Raw genomic sequence first — 20,650 nt, 5'->3', positions numbered from 1 at the left:
GGTTGGGCTTTCCAATTTCTCTCATTCATTTAAATAGAAGTGACTTGTCTCTGCTAAATAGTCTCTGACCTCACACTAGAACTACAATGCCCATCATGCACTACGTCTCCTCCCTGAAGTTTGCACACTTTTACTCCTGATTTCTCACAATACAGGGACAGTAGAGGTGTAGAAAAAGCAATGTGTTACTTTATTTAAAAAGTAACTCCGATATTATGGTCTAAAATAAAAAAAATATTGTGTTATTTTACTCGTAAAAGTAATCTGATTATGTAACGCATGTTAATTTTATCGCGTTACCCCCCAACAAGGGCGATATCGGAGTAACAGATCTAAATAAAGCGAATGTAGCTTGGAATCATCCAACATGTGTATGTCAATCAGGCCATAACTGGCTTCGCCATTGTGAGAATGTTAAAGGTGCTGTAACTGATTTTATTTTAAATGGAATGGCATGCAGAAATCCTTCCTACTCCACGAAAGATATGTCTGAAATGATTGTCCTGAGAAGTGTTGTCAAAAGTACTGGTACTTCAGTACGAAGCACCGACTCTATCCGCTGTCAGTGCGCAGTACAACTGACACATGACAGCTTTAATATGCTCACAAGCTTATTTGAGCGTGTGCTCTGTGTGACGAGGAGGAGGGCGGAACCGGGCCGTGAGGACACACAGCTGGCCCTGAATCGGTCTAATCAGCCGGGAGGGGGATAAAGACTAGCTGGAGGCACCAGTTCGAGAGAGAGACGCACGCAGCCATGTTGCATGTTTGTCTGTGTTTATGTTTGTTTTAAGTTAAGTTTCTGATTAAACTTTACGTTGACTGTTCAGCCGGTTCCCGCCTCCTCCTTGCCCATCCTTGAACTGTTACAGTGGTGCCGAAACTCGTGAGGGAGGAGGAATGTGCTGTTGCAGATTCCTTGCCGCTGCCATCCACCAGGGGAGCAGCCGCGGCCATCTGCATGGGGACGGAGGGAGCTGGTGTCCACCAAAGTGTGGAGGAGCGGTAGAGGACCAGGCAACAGTGTGTCCGGGAGCCGGCAAGCAAGTTTTTCCTCTCTCTCCTCTCCGTCACCGCGCCTCGCTCTTTCTCTCTCCTCTTTCCCTCCCCTCGTCTCTCCCAGGGCTCCAGAAAGCCGGGGGAAACCTGCCGACAGGCACGGCCTGTTTTAAGTTAAGTTTCTGATTAAATTTTACGTTGACTGTTCAGCCGGTTCCCGGCTGAATAAAGGGGGGATAAAAGGGGAATAAAGACTAGCCGGAGGCACCAGTTCGAGAGAGAGAGATGCACGCGGCCGCATTGCATGAGTGTCCGTGTTTGTTTACGTTTGTTTTAAGTTACGTTTCTGATTAAACTTTACTTTACTGTTCAGCCGGTTCCCCCACCTACTTGCCCGCCTTGAACTGTTACACTCTGTTACTTCTTTTACACTGAAATTGAAAATTCATCACATTAAAATTGTGACATGTCCTAGTGTGATTTATTAAACTGCTAAAGGCTGCAATCTTACTCTGGATGATCTGCATACTTAAATTAATGTATAAATCCGACCGCTCATCCACTAGAAACTCCACAGACATTGAGAATCATTCACACTGTATCAGATGACAGAGCAGAGCACTAATCTACTGTAAAGCACATGGAACATGTAAACCATATATTTATATAACTAATTCACAGTATTTGCACTTTAATCTCAACTCAACTTTATTTAAATAGCATTTAAAACAACAGAGTTGACCAAAGTGCTTCACAGTAATAACATTTAAAACATAACATTTCAAAATGACCACATACACAAACACTCCAAAACTGTGTCCTACATTTCATTTTTCAGACTAAAAGGCCAGTATAAAGAGATGAGATTTCAGACGTGACATAAAAGTCTTCAATAATTACACTGGGCCGTGTCATGAACTGTTTATCCGGCAAAGTGAAGCTTCCGGCAAAAAAACACACGTCATAATAAAAGCACGATTCATAATAAAAGCTAGATGCCTGAAATGAAAGAAACTGTGACAAAAATATATTACAACTCTATAGTAAAGTGTAATATTCACAGTAATAATAATAACAATAATTAAGCAATATATCACAAGCAAGACTGCTGTTAAAGCTACATTATGTAACTTTTTTTTGTTAAAAAATAACAAAATGTTATTAATGAGAGAGTGCAACAAAAATTCATCTTCCAAACTATGTCTTTACCCAAACACACTTTGATAAACCTATAATAATGATATTATATTATAAATATTTTAGAGCTGTCGGGACGGATTTCACTGGAAATTGCATACATACGTCAATCGCCAGTGCGTGTTGACGTCATATCCATACACAGAGAAAATAAGATCCAGCTACTGTAGCGCGCGTGTGGGAGCAGCTGAAGCTGAAAGTTTGTTGTCACAACGAACGAGAAACATTCACTGTGGATCATTCAAAATGGCAAACCTCCAGGGAATCACTTTGTAAAAACAAAGAAACCCCGAACAGGGCAGAGTCTACAAGCAAAATGGGAAAGCGACAGAGTCCGTAATAAAACCTGAATCAACATCGGCTTGGCTTTTCAGAGGTGGCGACAACTGAAAGGATTTAAGAGCGGCCCAGAGGGGGCCTGGGTAGCTCAGTGGTAAAAGACACTGGCTACCACCCCTGGAGTTCACTAGCTCGCTAGTTCGAATCTCAGGGAGTGCTAAGTGACTCCAGCCAGGTCTCCTAAGCAACCAAATTGGCCCAGTTGCTAGGGAGGGTAGAGTCACATGGGGTAACCTCCTCGTGGTCGCTATAATGTGGTTCATTCTCGGTGGGGCGCATGGTGAGTTGAGCGTGGATGCCGCGGTGCTGGCGTGAAGCCTCCACACGCGCTATGTCTCCGTGGCAACATGCTCAACAAGCCACGCGATAAGATGCGCGGGTTGGCGGTCTCAGATGTGGAGGCAGATGGGATTCCTCCTCTGCCACCCGGACTGAGGCGAATCACTACGCAACCACGAGGACTCAAAAGTGCATAGGGATTTGGGCATTCCAAATTGGGGGAAAAAGGAAAAAGAAAAAAAAACGGCCCAGAGATGGCTTTTTTCTTTCTCAATGATATTTTCTTGATATGGTTTATGTATAGTTGTGTGATCACATCTAAATACAATAGTGAAATACAATAATTATACTGTAATCGGTGCAGAACTTTTCATTTGCTAGCACGTGTATTTTCTTTACAACGGCAATAATTTATATAAATAAATCCTTTAGTCCTAGGCTTGCCAAGGACATATGAGTCTTGAAATGATGTTTACCACTGGTTGGTAACAATGACAATCTATAAATTAGTTACTAGCGTGGTCTATTTGGCCAGAATATCCTACAGTTATAAAAAGATTTACAACATTTGACCTTATCAGACTAGCAATCATTATGTCTAATGTTAATGAACGTTGCCTAACTTTTGTAACATAATTTATTTCAAAACATCAATGTTTCAAATAAGTCAAAACAACAGCATAAGATATAGCACTTATCTGTTCAGATGACATTTTAAGATATCCGTCTTTTCCTTTCTTTCATTATTTATTTGTCCATTCGCTCTGATAAGATGTCCTGTATTCATGTGTACACCGGTGCCTCGAACCACATTCATCTGCACAGAGGAGCAGAGTCAAACCACAACCAAAAAATGTTTTTTCCGCAAGACATCTGCAGTTTTATTTTATTTTTAATCGCTAGAGCGTCAAAAGCTACATAGTGATACCTGCTCTTCTGCTCTTGGTGTCAACGGTATCTGTGGAGGGCACGGTTTTGGAAAGAGGGGGCATGTGTAACTCAACAGCTCAGTCTCGTGGAAGTTCTTTTACCATGATGATTTAGATAGATCGCTGACTATTGCTTTGATCTGTGATGTCTTTCAAGTTTATCTATTAATTTTGACAAACTTTGCGATTTGAATCGTAACATAAACGTTTATCATTATCACTATATTTTAAATAACAGCTTTTTGCAGTTTAGTAATCATGCAAGGTCATATCGTGATTTCTATCTTAATTCAATCAATCATGCAGCCTTAATGGATACCATACCAATGTCGCAGAGGTCAAAGTCTGCAGGGCTTAGAGTTTTGGATGGATTTTCCTTTCTCCATGTCTATTTTTGTCACATTAGAAACACAAGTTAATTTCCCTATGTACACTGGACAAAAAAAAAGTTATTATTAGAATTATTCTTTTCTAATGTCTGGACTCTATCTGCAGGGGTTTATGATTACACATACAAATGGTGTGATAAACTGCTAATGAATACTTTCTATGAGAAGTTAAATGTTATGTATAGACCGCAAATGTCAGGTCTGTAGCACTGAAATTGCTCAGACGACCAAAAATATTCGTTAACGTATTATGTCATGTTTACTTGGACAGACAGATGAAGACTTTCGCTCAACTACACAAAAACCCGCTGTAGCTCGATTTTAACTGCGCGTGTAAATGTACTGATAGAGATTTGGGGGCGAGATCTTTTGACTAGCAACCACCAACCAACACACAAAAAAACACTCAGAACACTTTACATACTAACCACATAGCAATGCCCTGGAAGAACACCTAGCATAGCGAGGGCAAGTGTTGCACAAGCAAGCATCACTCAAATTTTCTTCAGAAAAATTTAAAAATCAAGTTCTCCCTTTAATTCAATTCAGGCCACATAAGCTTATTAGCTTATCGTTCGGCACTCATCCATTTACAATTATGTAACCTTCAAGTCTGTTGTGAGAGAGTCTGCTAAGGCAGAATAACTGTAAAACGATCCTCTCTGGCTCTATATCACATGCTCTCTGGACTAATGCCAGGTGACACAGCGTCTGTGTGGGGCAGTGAGTCGGTGACCCTGGGATTCACAGCCTTATATTAAATACACAAGCATCAATTTCGTCTCTCGCAAGAGCTGTGGGTAGATCAAGACACAGGGCCAAAATTCAATCTGGCCCTTCTCAGTGGACATTCTCACCATTTTTGGGCTTTTAGAACAAAGTGCGAGGTAAAGATGTTCTGCAAATTAAGTGACACCAAAAACAATTTAATCGGTCCTCTGAGCTTTATTAGCTGTTTGGGCAGCAAAGTTGGTTCCAATCTGTAGTTTCAGAATGTTTTTAGGGTTTTTGTTTTTGCAAAATGAACCAAAGAGGCAATGGTGCACATGGTTAATTTTTTACCTCATACAGATGTCTCATGTTTATTTTAGGAGATGGGAGCGTCACACACCTGAAGTCTGTTTCACATGCTACCCAAATGCAAATAGCTCGTACAGACTGAACTTGACCATGAAAAAAGGTATTAAAATCCTGCTTAGCCCTTTAAGGTTAGAAATCTGAACAAATGCCTAACCCAAAGAATAAGCAATAGTAATAATCTAAGTCTTTTTCTTTTACTCTGACATTTTGCAAATCAAGCAGGTGCAAAGACATTTGAAGTGTGCTGTGCTTGAATTTGTTGGCAAGCCACATTGGAGGAGGCGGGGACTGAGGAAGTCTCCTCTGCTTCGCTCACACACCACAACACTCAATGCTGGAGCGAAGAGTTTTTTCATTAGTTCATAACCTGCTTCAGCGGCACCTCTAAGAGGCCTCCTCATAAATCATCATTCAGTACACAACTTCTGCTGTGTTGTCTTCATGATAATAGATAAAAGCTTTTAAACCACACAGTGATAAAGCAAAATAATTATTATGCACAAAAGAAGATTATCTGCATTATCTTAAAAGAATCCAATTATACTAATGTGGAATGACATTATCTCGCTAGTCTTGTGATGTCTTTCTCCTAACTGAGGTGTTGGAGATTATTTTTCAATCATGCAAAGACTAGATTCCTAAATTCACTGCTTCAAAGTGTCATATCATATATTTTATTATTATTCAATTGTTTTTTTTTTTTGTTTTTTTTTGTGCCAATTCAGTGTTGCAATTTTTTATTTCTATTTATTTACTGTATGTATTTTTTTGCAAATTCACTTAACAGTTGCACGAGGTCTTTCAGTGTAAAAACCTGCGTTTTATTCACTAACCAACCGCTATCTAGCTTAAGTAGGTGAAATCAGGGTCCAATATGGTTTTTAACTACCCCATCCTTCCAAAACAGCCTTTTTGCAAATTATGGAACCTATCCTGCTATTAAGGGTGAAATTTATGAATACCGAATTTGCTGCTGTTGATGTGTAAATGTGGGCGGTCATGCATTAACAAATTCTGACGTCAGAAACCCGCAGAACGACAGTGTTGTTGCGGCTTAGTTTCAACAGATGTTCTTTGGGACTGGAGAAGTTGTTTTGAGTTCTAGAAGTTATAGTACATTTTCACAGTACAATGAACTCTTATCTTAAAGGAAAATTTTATTCCTTGAAGGAACTAGTTGCTGGATTGGACAAAAATTCAGTCGTTTGTACCATCAAATTGTTTTAAAGATATTCAAGAGTAATGCTTAAAGCATATTGTAAACAAGATGTCCTTGAGTATAACTTTACATTCATCTTTGTTTGAAGAGTTATGACCATGAAACCTTTGGTACTTTTGGATGAATGCAAATTGAGTACAAAGTCTACACACATTTTCTGCTTATGTCCTTTGTGTTTACTCATTGCTGCTGTGCCATTATTTGAATGAACTGACCTTTGGTTGCATACCAATCAATTATTGTGTTATCATTTATTTCAGATTTATGCACCGTTAAAGTGGTCATGACATGCTTTTTTTATTATTTTAATATGTTTCTTGAGGTTCACTTTTTATAAAAAGTCATATTTGCAAAACATGATCATTTTACTCCCTCATTCTGACCCTCTGTCAGAAACACTCGATTTTGGTGCTGCTTCTCATATAAGACTTGTCAGTAAATGCCCACTGTTATGATTGGCTGTCTGCTTTTGACTGACCATGGCAGTGCTTCCCAAAAGCATTGTAAGCCTAAGTAGATTGTAGAAACATGATCAGATTAAGCTTGCAATGCTTTTTGGAAACGCAGCCCTGCTCTCTCCTTGCCATCTCACTGCTCCACACTACTGGGTGGGGCTACGGGAGTGATAAGGTAAATTAGGCATTGATGTGTTGTTGTGGAGGTGGTCAGATGCAAATGTCTACCACAGTGTGACATTACAACGTGGAGGAAGTAGTGAACGATTCGTTTTGGCAGCTTGGTTCCAACATGCTCTTTTTGCAGTGAGGAGGAAGTTTTGAGTTCGACCTCTTGTTTTTTTTGTTTTGTTTTTTTTATCCCCTTTTCTCCCCAATTTGGACTGCCCTATTCCCACTGCTTAGTAGGTCCTCTTGGTGGTGCGGTTACTCACCTCAATCCGGGTTGCGGAGGACAAGTCTCAGGTCTCAATTTGGTTGCTTAGGAGACCTGGCTGGAGTCACTCAGCACACCCTGGATTCGAACTTGCAACTCCAGGGGTGGTAGTCAGTGTCAATACTCGCTGAGCTACCCAGGCCTCCGACCTCTTGATTGTTAAAAGATCAAGGAAAATTTGATTCCTCATGTCATGACCCCTTTAAACATTACATTAAAGCGGTGGAATTGCACATCACAGCCATGAACCATGATTTGCTTCTTGGTATTGCCAGTCAATTTCAGGATGCATTAGTGGGAGGGACAATCTTATTCTAAAAAGCATTTGATTAAACAAAAATGTGGATATTGGAGAGCAAGATGAGTCATCAGTTTTTTTTATTCGTTTTCCTGTAAATAATTTTTTATATTTTAAATGTGTATATTTAATCAAAATGTATTTTATCAGCTTTTACCAGTACACTATAGCTTACAAATGACCTCAAAGCGAACAGACATGGACTAAAAGCTACAGTACAAAACTCCAATTATGGTGTCTTTTAGCGGCAAAATAATAAAAAAATATTGAGTTTCTAAACTGTACCTTTCAGCATAGCTCGATCTGTGGAGCCAATAGCGAAGCTGGGTAGAGAACTTCGGGCCCCGACAGTAGCTGTTGCCTCCAGCAGGGCCCCGCTCAGGTGAGCTGCAATGCTGGTTCTGGGAGAACAGGCCCTGAATCTAATCTGATGCAGGGAGGCCGGTGGCCATGACACCGCTTGGGCTAGCAGCTTCCTGGATGGGTGCAGGAGACAGGCCTCAGGACTCACAGCAGGAATAACATGGTCAATCTGTAGAAAAGATAAGACATAGGGACATATAAACTAAAATGACAATACATGTAATTACCTATTGTGAAATATGCATTGGCCCCGTTAAGTTTTTGAAAACTTTTGAGCACTTAAGTCAATGTCATTGCAATAGATACAAAATATCAAACCTAGTAGAATCTGCAAACAAATTATACTAGAGATTTTTTCAGAACTTTTAACCAACTGGTGTGATTTTTAGTGGATGACATCAGTTCCCCATAAGTTCACCCAGGTGTCCTAGCAGAGTAATCACAGATTTTTTTCATCACTTTAACTATGGACATGTTACACTAACGTTTGACAACCAGAAAGTGTCCAAACACTTTTTGTCTTCATTTTGAACAATGTATGAATTATTTTAAAATTTGAAACCTAACACACTTATTTTGTGAAATGTTTTGTAGGAAAACTGTGTTTGTGCCACTTTTCAAAAAATAAATGCCATTGGTTTGATAGTTTGTTATATAATGCAAAGGCATTTTGTTTTGTGTGGTTTAAGAGTCCAAATAATTTTGGGGGCCAACGTATACAGTACTTGTTTTAGTACAGCAATGTCTACCAAAAAACTAATATATAATAATAATAATAATTATATAATAATAATAATTATATATATATATATATATATATATATATATATATATATATATATATATATATATATACAGGTGCATCTCAATAAATTAGAATGTCGTGGAAAAGTTCATTTATTTCAGTAATTCAACTCAAATTGTGAAACTTGTGTATTAAATAAATTCAGTGCACACAGACTTAAGTAGTTTAAGTCTTTGGTTCTTTTAATTGTGATGATTTTGCTCACATTTAACAAAAACCCACCAATTCACTATCTCAAAATATTAGAATACATCATAAGACCAATAAAAAAAACATTTTTAGTGAATTGTTGGCCTTCTGGAAAGTATGTTCATTTACTGTATATGTACTCAATACTTGGTAAGGGCTCCTTTTGCTTTAATTACTGCCTCAATTCGGCGTGGCATGGAGGTGATCAGTTTGTGGCACTGCTGAGGTGGTATGGAAGCCCAGGTTTCTTTGACAGTGGCCTTCAGCTCATCTGCATTTTTTGGTCTCTTGTTTCTCATTTTCCTCTTGACAATACCCCATAGATTCTCTATGGGGTTCAGGTCTGGTGAGTTTGCTGGCCAGTCAAGCACACCAACACCATGGTCATTTAACCAACTTTTGGTGCTTTTGGCAGTGTGGGCAGGTGCCAAATCCTGCTGGAAAATGAAATCAGCATCTTTAAAAAGCTGGTCAGCAGAAGGAAGCCTGAAGTGCTCCAAAATTTCTTGGTAAACGGGTGCAGTGACTTTGGTTTTCAAAAAACACAATGGACCAACACCAGCAGATGACATTGCACCCCAAATCATCACAGACTGTGGAAACTTAACACTGGACTTCAAGCAACTTGGGCTATGAGCTTCTCCACCCTTCCTCCAGACTCTAGGACCTTGGTTTCCAAATGAAATACAAAACTTGCTCTCATCTGAAAAGAGGACTTTGGACCACTGGGCAACAGTCCAGTTCTTCTTCTCCTTAGCCCAGGTGAGACGCCTCTGACGTTGTCTGTGGTTCAGGAGTGGATACGACAACTGTAGCCAAATTCCTTGGCACGTCTGTGTGTGGTGGCTCTTGATGCCTTGACCCCAGCCTCAGTCCATTCCTTGTGAAGTTCACCCAAATTCTTGAATCGATTTTGCTTGACAATCATAAGGCTGCAGTTCTCTTGGTTGGTTGTGCATCTTTTTCTTCCACACTTTTTCCTTCCACTCAACTTTCTGTTAACATGCTTGGATACAGCACTCTGTGAACAGCCAGCTTCTTTGGCAATGAATGTTTGTGGCTTACCCTCCTTGTGAAGGGTGTCAATGATTGTCTTCTGGACAACTGTCAGATCAGCAGTCTTCCCCATTATTGTGTAGCCTAGTGAACCAAACTGAGAGACCATTTTGAAGGCTCAGGAAATCTTTGCAGGTGTTTTGAGTTGATTAGCTGATTGGCATGTCACCATATTCTAATTTTTTGAGATAGTGAATTGGTGGGTTTTTGTTAAATGTGAGCCAAAATCATCACAATTAAAAGAACCAAAGACTTAAACTACTTCAGTCTGTGTGCATTGAATTTATTTAATACACGAGTTTCACAATTTGAGTTGAATTACTGAAATAAATGAACTTTTCCACGACATTCTAATTTATTGAGATGCACCTGTATATATATATATATATATTTTCTCATGTCTTTGTTGGAATACAGAAGCATTATGTAAAGGACTGACAACCTCAATCACACTTCACTTTCATTCCATAATTTTTTTCATACAATGAAATTGAATGGTGATTGATGCTGTCATTTGGCCTAACATCTCCATTTGTGTTCCATGAAGGAATCTAAGTCATAAGGGTTACATGAGAGCGAGTAAATGATGAAAATTTGCATTTTTGGGTAAATTAATAATAATAATAATACCCAACAAGGAGGTATGTGTCAAAAAAAATTTGATGCATTTCTGCAGTGGTTCAGCATGTATTTGTGACTCTTAGTTGAATAAGCATGTCAAAATCTCTTCCTAACTAGTCACTGCTGGACGGTATGCATTATAAAAGCGGAAATGGAAAAGAACAATCCCAGATCTTCACATTAGGGCTGAAACGATTAGACGACGTTATCGACAACGACGACGATAAAAAATTGTCTACAAAAATTATCGTTGTCGAATAGTCGTTTGATCTCAATTAACATAACATGAGATCACATTCAACTCTAATGATGACGCGCAAGATAATGGTTAATCGTTCCAATAATCGCCGAATAGTCGAATATTTGTTCTAATAATCATTGGATTAATTGATTATCAAAATAATCGTTAGTTGCAGACCAACTTCACATCCAGCTTCTTTTTGTGAAAGCGCACTGATTTCGTCCTATCTGTGACGTAGCGCACATTTCCTCTCTCTGCAGAAAGCAGCTATTATTTCACCATTACTGAACTCAGGCAGCATCTCTGCCAGCTGCTTCCAGGAAAGTCATTACAGCTGTTATCTGTGCCCTTCCTCAGAAACGATTGACCCTGCTTCTCTGCCACCTTTCTCTCCCAACGGGAGAGGCTCTGATGAACAATAAGCCACTCACAATGGATAAATGGATTCAGAAGCAGTGTGGTGTGACATAGGCCACTGCCTGATGTTCAGAGGTAAACTGAAACAGCCATATCAAGAGAGACATCAATGGGCCTTGAGGGCATTTCACTTTGTGTTTTGAATGTAAAAATAAAATCAGAAAGAAACACATATTTCTCAAGTTGATATTCAATTGATTTTGCTGCCAATGTAGAGCAATTAAGTTTCTGAAAGACCGTGTCATTACATTAGCTACTCACTCCCTAGTATGACAGTGTTAAGTCAGAGATGTTTTAATAGCGTCTCTGATTTAAACTCAGTAGCAAAAATGCTGTCAGAGTTGCTAAGATGATTCATTTGCATTAAACTCTCTGCTTCAATGAATTGATACAAAACTGACTCAATGTTTCGTTTATGACTTATAAATCACTCAAAAAAATTCCTCTGAAGATTTTTTCAGAAAAATGTATGTAGGTAAATATTGATGTTTACTAGCATCTAATGGTATACTGGTACATATACAGTAAATTAAAATTATTTAATATTCTTTTGTTCATTTAGAGAATAAAAGTGTTAATAATCAACTTTGCATTTATGGCAGTTCAGTGCATGCAAATGATGGTTCTTTTTATTGAAAAAAAAAGTGTTTTAAGCCATTTCAGAGCAAATACATAAATTTGGAGATATACTGTATACGGAATATCTTAAAAAAGCTGGAAATACATTGCTATATCATCCTAGTCAGTTCTGGGCAAAGATCAATTTCTTGGTAGAATAAGCTAATGTAACATTTAAAGGGTGAAAGGTGGGTACCATCTCTAATTGGACATGGAGCACACTTCACTACATGTTGAGAATAAAGGAGCATATTGCCACAGCAACGGGGATAAAAGATTGTTAATGTGTTAAACAAGTCAACTGCTCTTTTCCTAATTTTTCTCACTTCAGTTAAAAAGATGGCAAGTGAAAAATTGAATCAAGATGAAGAGTTATGTAATGAACCAATGCTCTTTTGAAATGGTCAGGAACAGTGTTTAAGAGAAACAGTTTTTATAAAGAAAAGAAATCCTAGCCGAGTAAATTTTATACTTAGTATAAAAAGCAAAGGCAAAAAATGTTTGAATTGCAGTCGACCAAAAACAGCTGTCAGGAGAAATGGAGTGCTCCACTTCCCATTGTCACATAGGGATTTGAGTTCTAAAAGAAGTTGAACATCCTCCTTTAAACTGAATAGGGATCATAGAAAAATGAATTATAAAACTCCAAAAGTGGATGAAATTAGAAATACTTTGGAAGGAATACATTTGTGTGACAGTGAAAACTAGAAGCCATCTTGCCACATCCTGTGTTGAAAGATGTGTGTACGAAGAAAGGAAGATCCCAATATTAGGTAAAAGGAAGTATGGCAGAGAGACTTGTGCTGTATGTAATGCTTTGTGCAAAAGTATGATGCTTTTTTGCAAAAATGTTAGAAATTGTATCACCTACACTGACTATATAAGAGGCTTAGAAAGCACAAACGACACAGTCTAACGAGCAGAGTACGAGCACACGACTGCAAGAAAGGAACGCTTCAAGAGATTAAACTAACAGCCTGCAAACAAGCTACGCTCGACATCCACTTTAGACAGATACACCAACACTGACTGAGGGTGAACTTCAAATGTTATTTTAGAAGTCTGGTCCATGGTACTCGCAGTATTGCACTGCTAAATAGGTATATTCAGCTTTTTGCTCACAGAAGATAAATAAAAGAATGAAGCCCACCATTGTTGGATTTCTCTATCTTTGATCATTTAGTCTCCAGTCTATTCCTAACTTTTACTCTGAATAAAGAATCCATTAAAATGGTATTATCAAGTATTGATCATTAGAAAGATCTTTATTAAAATATCCTGACACACTTAAAGTTGGTCAAATTTGCTTCCAAGTCACAATAAGACATAGGCAGTGAGAGTGCATATGAACCCCAAACTAGAATAAAGTCTACTAATATAAAGTGCTAATAAAGTACTAATAAAGTGCTAATAGAAAGTACTAATAAAGCACTAGAATAATGTAGACTGTGATAAAGTCTGAAGGGGCAGAAATAAAGTAGGCTGAAATAAAGCTTACTACAAGTGCACTGAACAGGAAGCTAACTCACCCCACCCAGGTAAGGCAGTGAGCATAGGCCCTGAGAATGATAATATACCTGGGTAAAGTGAAAAGCCTACCTGACTACTCCACAAAAGAAAAGGAGTTGAGTGATTGAAGGACACAGCTCGTAGCACTATGTGATTAATTGCGATAAATTTGATTTAATTAATTGGCATTAGGGCGTAATGATTTTTTTGATAATCAATTAATCTTCGATTATTTCTTCAATTAATCGGATTAAAAAAAAATATATATATATATTTCCTGTATTTTATTAAAATATGATACAAAAATAAAAATAATAAAAAAGAAAAGATAAAGGGCTTAAGGATTTGGTTCGATTTAAATGACTGAATTCATGATCCTATACTCTCACAAAACTTAGAAACAAAGCCTAATTTATGAAAAGTTAAGTTTGAATTTATTACTATTATTACTACTACTTTCAGTACATATGCAAAACAGTTCCTTTCATTACTTACAAAAAGTACTGTTCATTAAAGAGTAAAATTATCCATCGGGATGGAGTGGGTCAAAACATCAGCCCAGCAGAAGGGCAATGGTGACACCAGAATAGAAATATTAATAATTCAGCCAAGCTGAAAAATTAATAATTATGTTAGATCCATGCTTGTACACTGTCACTGATTACATACATTTTAAGTATTTTAAATTAATATTGTAGGTTTTATAATAGTATTATCTCTGATTACATTTTTCTAAACTATGCTTTTCAAAAATACGTGTTTATCCAGTAAATAATGTTTGCCATGGTATAAATTTACTTGTGGAATCAGACATTACATTTGGCATTATCAAGACAATCAAATATCAGGACCCTTAGCATTATTATACATTAAATTCAGTATTATATACTGTTTAATATAGTACAATCATCTGTAAACGCAGTTGTGGCAGGGCGGAGGGCGGGGCCGGGTCGTGATTCCACACACCCGGCACCTAATTGGGCTGATTAGCCCGAGAGGGATAAAGGCCGACTGGAGACAGCAGTTTGACAGAGTGTTACGGACAGCTGTCCGACACCTGTGTGTGTTTGTCTTTTTGGTTCAGTTTCTCAATAAATATTATTTATATTGTCAAGCCGGTTCTCGCCACCTCCTTTCCATTGAACTGTTACACTGGTGCCGAAACCCGGGAAGGAGGAGGGATGCGCCGTAGTGGAGTTCTCGCCGCTATCATCCACCCCAAAGGAGCAGCCGCGGCCATCCGCCGGAGGACGGAGGAGCCCAGCCGCCTGGAAGCGGAGGAACAGCCGCCAACCGCGAGGGGAGGAGGAGCTCCCAACCAACCGCCTGGAGCGGTTACCGCTGCCAGGGGCGGGGGAGACCCCTACCATCCACCAAAAACGCGGCGGGGCTTTCCATCCGCCAGGAGCCGGAGGACTGCCTCCGATCCACCCAGGGAGGCGCGGCTGTCGTCCTCTAGAGGGTGGAGGAGTGGCCGAGGACCGGACTATGGCGTATCGGAGAACCGGCAAGTAAATTATTATTTTTTTCTCTCTCTCTCCTCCCGCTGCCGCTCCGTGTTGGCCTTTTCCCTCTCTTTTGAAATGTTTTGTTAATTTGGCACGATCGCCGTTACGGCGTGTAGGTGCCACCTTTTTTTTTTTGTTTCCCTCCCATTGTCCCCTCCCCTGATCCAGGTAGACGGGGATGACATGCCGGCAGACGGGGCGCAAGGCACGCCCACCGCCCAGGGAAAGTGGGGGGATGTATGTCATGCCAGGGGCTCCCCGGCCTGAGAGAACGGGGGAAGGAATGTGGCAGGGCGGAGGGCGGGGCTGGGTCATGATTCCGCACACCCGGCCCCAATTGGGCTGATTAACCCGAGAGGGATAAAGGCCGACTGGAGACGGCAGTGCGACAGAGAGAGTGAGTTACGGACAGCTGTCCGACACCTGTGTGTGTTTGTCTTTTTTGTTTCTCATTAAATATTATTTATATTGTCAAGCCGGTTCTCGCCTCCTCCTTTCCATTGAACTGTGTTACAGCAGTGCAGATTCACTTTCGTGCTGAAAAGTCTCATCCCGGTGCTCACTGTATTACATGCACTCACATGATGAGAAACGATCTAAAACACTTTAAACCGCACACTTTTACCTCTGAGATATCAGGGTGACGTCAATGAAAGATGAGCAATTGATTACATTGAAACTGAAAGCGCGGTATAATGTTGCACGAGTTTAATCAAAGTGGATGGTTGTTTCCGAAACATTAAAACGTAGTCCTAAGTAAACACTGTCTCCTTATCTGAGAAGAGATTTTGCAGAACTGGCAGTCTTCAGAAGCCCCTCCCTGAGCTTCAGAGTGTAGTTCTTTATAAATGCTCTTTAATGGGATGGGTTTCCTGCTCCGCTCATGATAAAAGCTCAGTCTGCCTTTGTCAGATCTCAAACTGGACCTTAGGGACCTAAATCGCTCAATCTGCCCATTCTCCAGCCACTTGAAGTCTGACACAGATTATTTTTTGGTTACAAAATGCAAAATCTCTCCACTCCTCTCTGAAGTGGCTATTATGCAATCACTTGAGCTTAATCAATTCTCTATAGGCTGAATCTACACGCAGTTAGTTTGGCCAAATGTGAGCTGAAAAATTATGTCAGGCCAGGCCCATACACAGAAAACCAACATCACCAAAAATACAGGGCTTGATCAAGGGCTTTAAGGAGTAGTTCACCCAAAAAATTAAAATTCTGTCATCATTTACAGTACTTAATGAATTAACTTAATGTTAGCTGTGAATATTTCTAATATTTGAAACCCTGTTTCCTGTGCACTAACTAAGTGTTCACTAACTGAATGTTTTTAATACGAACGTGATGAAATTGTCAAATGTCATGTGAGGCGCATTTGACAGCAGTCTAAAAACTCTGAACAGGGGCGTGGCTACAAGGGTGGCACAGGGATATATATGTATATCGCAATATCCAATTACATCGGCAACCCCCGGGCTGAGGGTTCGGTGAATATTCTTTAGTGCTTTAGAACTTTAGTGATTTTGTATTGAAAATTTAATTTATTTAAAAAGAAAAACTTAAATAAAATTTCTAAATTCAAATTGCACTCCAAATGAAAGGAAAAAGCAATTAAAATAACGAAGTGATCAAAAAAATAATATTTAAGTAACCACCTTTCCATTTACCGTCAGGCAAGTATCCGTCTAAACATGCAGGTGGAAAATTACTTAGACAAATGAAGATATAAAAACAATTATACATTTAAAAAGAATAATTCTAATGATGATAATAATCACTGAAATATAAATCATCGAGGTGAACGTGTTTTGTATTATTTTATGTATTAATCACAGATGTATAGGTTGCAGAGTTGTGGTCACAATGAACTGCTCTGTGGAAATAAAGCGAACTGAACTCAAAACACCTCCTGAGCTGAGATGTCTGAGGTCATTTGCAGCACTCATAGAAGATACTGTTCTTGCAAAAAAAACAGTGACGCCGCTTCTCAAAAGTAATGCTTTGCTCTAGAAATCCTTTCAAAGTTTGACATGTTTTCCAGTCCTTTCACTGAAATAAACTCTCTCTCATTGGCGTGGCTTCCAGCTGACCAGAGCACTAGCAGGTGCATGAGTCACCTCTAACTGCCCTGTGAAAAGGAAGGTGCTGACAGTCTCTGGGCAGAACTTAGCTTTTGGTTTTTGTAACATTTCACGATATGCCAACTTTAATCATATCATTATCCCATTACTGGAACTGAAGATGAAACCACAATGTTAGATGTTCACCCAAAAATTAAAATTATATCATCCTTTACTCATCCTAATGTTGTTCCAATCCTGCAAGACTCTTTTCTTCTGTGGAACACAAGAGGAGAAATTCTGTTAAATGTTGACGCTGCTCCTTCCATTCAATGACAATTAATAGTGACTGAGGCTTATGTTACACAGAAAAAAGAATTTGGGTTTGAAACAACATGAGGCCAAGTAAATGATGACCAAATTCTCCTTTTTTTTTTTTTTCTCCCCAAATCTGGAATGCCCAGTTCCCAATGCGCTCTAGGTCCTCGTGGTGGCGTAGTGACTTGCCTTAATCCGGGTGGCGGAGGATGAATCTCAGTTGCCTCCACGTCTGAGACCGTCAATCCGCGCAACTTATCACGTGGCTTGTTGAGCATGTTAACACGGAGATCTAGCATGCGTGGAGGCTTCACGCTATTCTCTGCGGCATCCACGCACAACTCACCACGTGCCCCACCGGGCCAATTGGTTGCTTAGGAAGCCTGACTGGAGTCACTCAGCACACCCTGGATTTGAACTTGCGACTCCAGGTGTGGTAGCCAGCGTCTTTACTTGCTGAGTTACCCAGGCCCCCCGAATTCTCATTTTTTATCGAACTATACCTTCAATAATAGTTCACTATGAAAATATTCACATTTCTTCATAGCATGAGTCTCCCAAAGCAATGCCTCACTTATGTGTCTTTGCTCTCTTAGTTCTCTGTAAACCGATATAGAAGCATTTGACAGGGATAAGCTGAAGCGCTGACCCTCTCTTGATGTTCTGGGCTCTCTATAGCCACTAATCCAGCAGGTGCATTGTGGAGAGCAGCAGTTATTTGGTTGGATGTCCAGCGCAGGGGCTGAAACTCTAGCCGAGAGGGTCAGTGTCTCAGATCGGCACTAATGTACGGCAGACATTCTGAAATGGCAAGAATACCTCAAGAATGACTGACACATAGCAGCTGAGTACAGTACTCAGCACGTCCAGTCCCTGCTGGCTACACACACATACCAACAACAGCTTTGCGAAATATTGTTGCGTAATGTTTACATTTGAGTCAGTTACACCGAGCAGGCTAACAAAACCAATGAACAATCAGTTGATACAACAATAAATTGATGAATAATACATGAAAGGAATGGTTTTCAAATTGAATTATGTTGTTGTTATTACACAAAAAGTAAAACATTGTTATATATTCATCCTTATAGTATGTTTACTTTTTCAGGGAACATTACATTTTTAAGAATCTTCATTTAGCTGCATCCCAATGACCATATATACAGTAATAAACTAAAGTAACCTGTAGTAACCTGTAGTCTGTAAAGCTTCAACAAGGGCAAGAAACCCACCATTAAAGCACCATAAATGTAGTCCATATGATTTGTGCGCTATATTCCACGTTTCCTGAAGCCATACAATAGCTTTATGTGAGGAACAGACTAAACCAAGTATTTATTTACTGAAAATATTCCATTGCAACTCTCAAATTTCACTCTCCATTCCACTTATTCAAACTGGCACGTCATGTTCTGTTAAGATACATGCAAGAACCAATGCCATTTGGCGTCTGCAAACCTGCTAAAATGCATACATTTAGAATCTGACCATCTAAATGACATTTGTCTAAATGACAATTCAGATTTCAGTGGAACGTTATCAGTGAATAATAACTTAAATTTAAATCTGTCCCTAACACAAAGCTATTATATGGCTTTAGAAGAAGTGCAAAAGAGCTCTGTAAAGGTTTTGTTTCACTGAAAAAACAAAGAACAGGTTGGAAAAACATGAGGGTGAGCAAATAATGACAGACTTTTCATTTTTGGATGAACCATCCCTTTAAGTTGAAATCAATTCACTGTTGCGAGACATAAAAAAGGGACACATATACTCAAAGATAAGATGTTTTAGTCTTGCACACCATCTAAAACCTAATCAAACAGCTGACTGAACATTTCATTTGCATGACAGAGCTCAATTTGCACATTAATCAACCTGTCTTTTCGGTTGTTCTGTACCCACTCTGTAAAAAGCCCATGAAAGCATTGACACAGCCCACCTGGCACACATCTAATGCATGTATTTACTCTGCAGCCCATCATTTCCCGTAATGCGCTTCAACTGTAACCATGTGCATTAATCTACCACTAATGAAGCACAAACTGTCAGCGATGCAAGTGACTGGAAGTGGATTTGACTTCTTCACCCAAGCATTCGTCGTCAGAACTGGCCTTGGGCGTAATGACTCAGCACAGACCCTCTGGGGTTGATACGGGGTGACCTGAGGATCCTTCTACCACAATGCAAGGTCTCTTGTGACCCAAACGCAGCAGCTGTCACAGACAGACAGGCTGAAGAGGTTCAGAGCAAGTTTGTAGGGAAGTGGAATAAGCAGGGTGGTCTAGGGTTACAGCTGAGAGGGACCAAATCTGGTTCAGTGTTTGGGAGTGTCCATTTAACTATAGGGATGTGACGTGCTTTACCACTTAAGAGGGGCGCATCCCCCACTATTCAAATGAGTGGCTGACCAATAAAAGGTTTTTCAACAGACAATTATTGAACTACTACAGTTATTATTATTATTATTTTTATTAATTTTGTCCAAAAAAACAAAAAACAAAACAAAAAAAAAAACAAAAAAGAAGAAAAAAGAATTGTTTTGAGACAAACAAATATATACATAATAGCTAAATGAGCACAACAGTCTGGTTGTGGGAGTAAAAGTTCTGTTGAAGCCATCAGTCCATCAGCTTCATTTTTAAGAAATTGTGTTTAATAGCGTAATTTCTGTCAAGAACTACACTACCCATAATTCTAAAGAGCGATCTACCAATCAGAGGATCTCGGCTAGCGTCAGCCTTGCTACACTCTAAAACTAATGTATTTGTATGCAGAATATCTGAATATTTGGCAATAAACTTAAAATATATTGTTACTATACTTATAATCAACTACTTTATATCAAGAGTTTAAATATTTCTATAGTTTTTCATTGGATTACGTCATTCTAAATGCTTTGCGGGATTGTTGTTCACTTCCTCATGAAATACTTTTTTTCTCTTCAAATCAAAGTTTGTAATGTGATTTATGTTGAAGTTGTTTGGTTTGGTTCATGGCTTAGGTTCCTTAAGGCCTTTTCACACCAAACGTGAACCTTTGACACGATTTCTCGCCGTGATTAAAATTTTTATGGTAACAATGGATTCCTAACAAGCCCTTCACACCTGGAACGAACGTTTCATGCCAAATCGTGTGCCAACAAAGCAAAGGTTTTTTGTTTTTTTATTTACGGTGAGTGTGTCTAATTTTTTAAGCCCTAACCAATAAAATTTGAGCTGTGAATCACATGTCAGGAGCTTCTGCTGTTCCCGAAACCAGCAGAACAGGTGGCGCTAAAGCACAGAAAGCTGTTTTGACCACCGACATTAAATGATGAAGCAGT

At 39.2% G+C, this 20,650-nt stretch overlaps 1 protein-coding gene across 1 annotated transcript in view; it reads right to left on the bottom strand.

Moving 5' to 3' along the window:
- LOC127427368 (1-phosphatidylinositol 4,5-bisphosphate phosphodiesterase epsilon-1-like) overlaps window positions 1-20,650 on the bottom strand; it is a 157,713-nt gene that overhangs the window by 65,307 nt on the left and 71,756 nt on the right. The window contains exon 3 of the mRNA XM_051674935.1: window positions 7,906-8,152. Coding sequence (XP_051530895.1) covers window positions 7,906-8,152 — 247 coding nt within the window. The remainder of the gene's footprint in view (window positions 1-7,905; window positions 8,153-20,650) is intronic.

This window comes from Myxocyprinus asiaticus, chromosome 36, assembly GCF_019703515.2.
Source record: "Myxocyprinus asiaticus isolate MX2 ecotype Aquarium Trade chromosome 36, UBuf_Myxa_2, whole genome shotgun sequence".
Classification (NCBI taxonomy): Eukaryota; Metazoa; Chordata; class Actinopteri; order Cypriniformes; family Catostomidae; genus Myxocyprinus; species Myxocyprinus asiaticus.
This window is presented reverse-complemented; position numbering and strand designations above follow the sequence as displayed.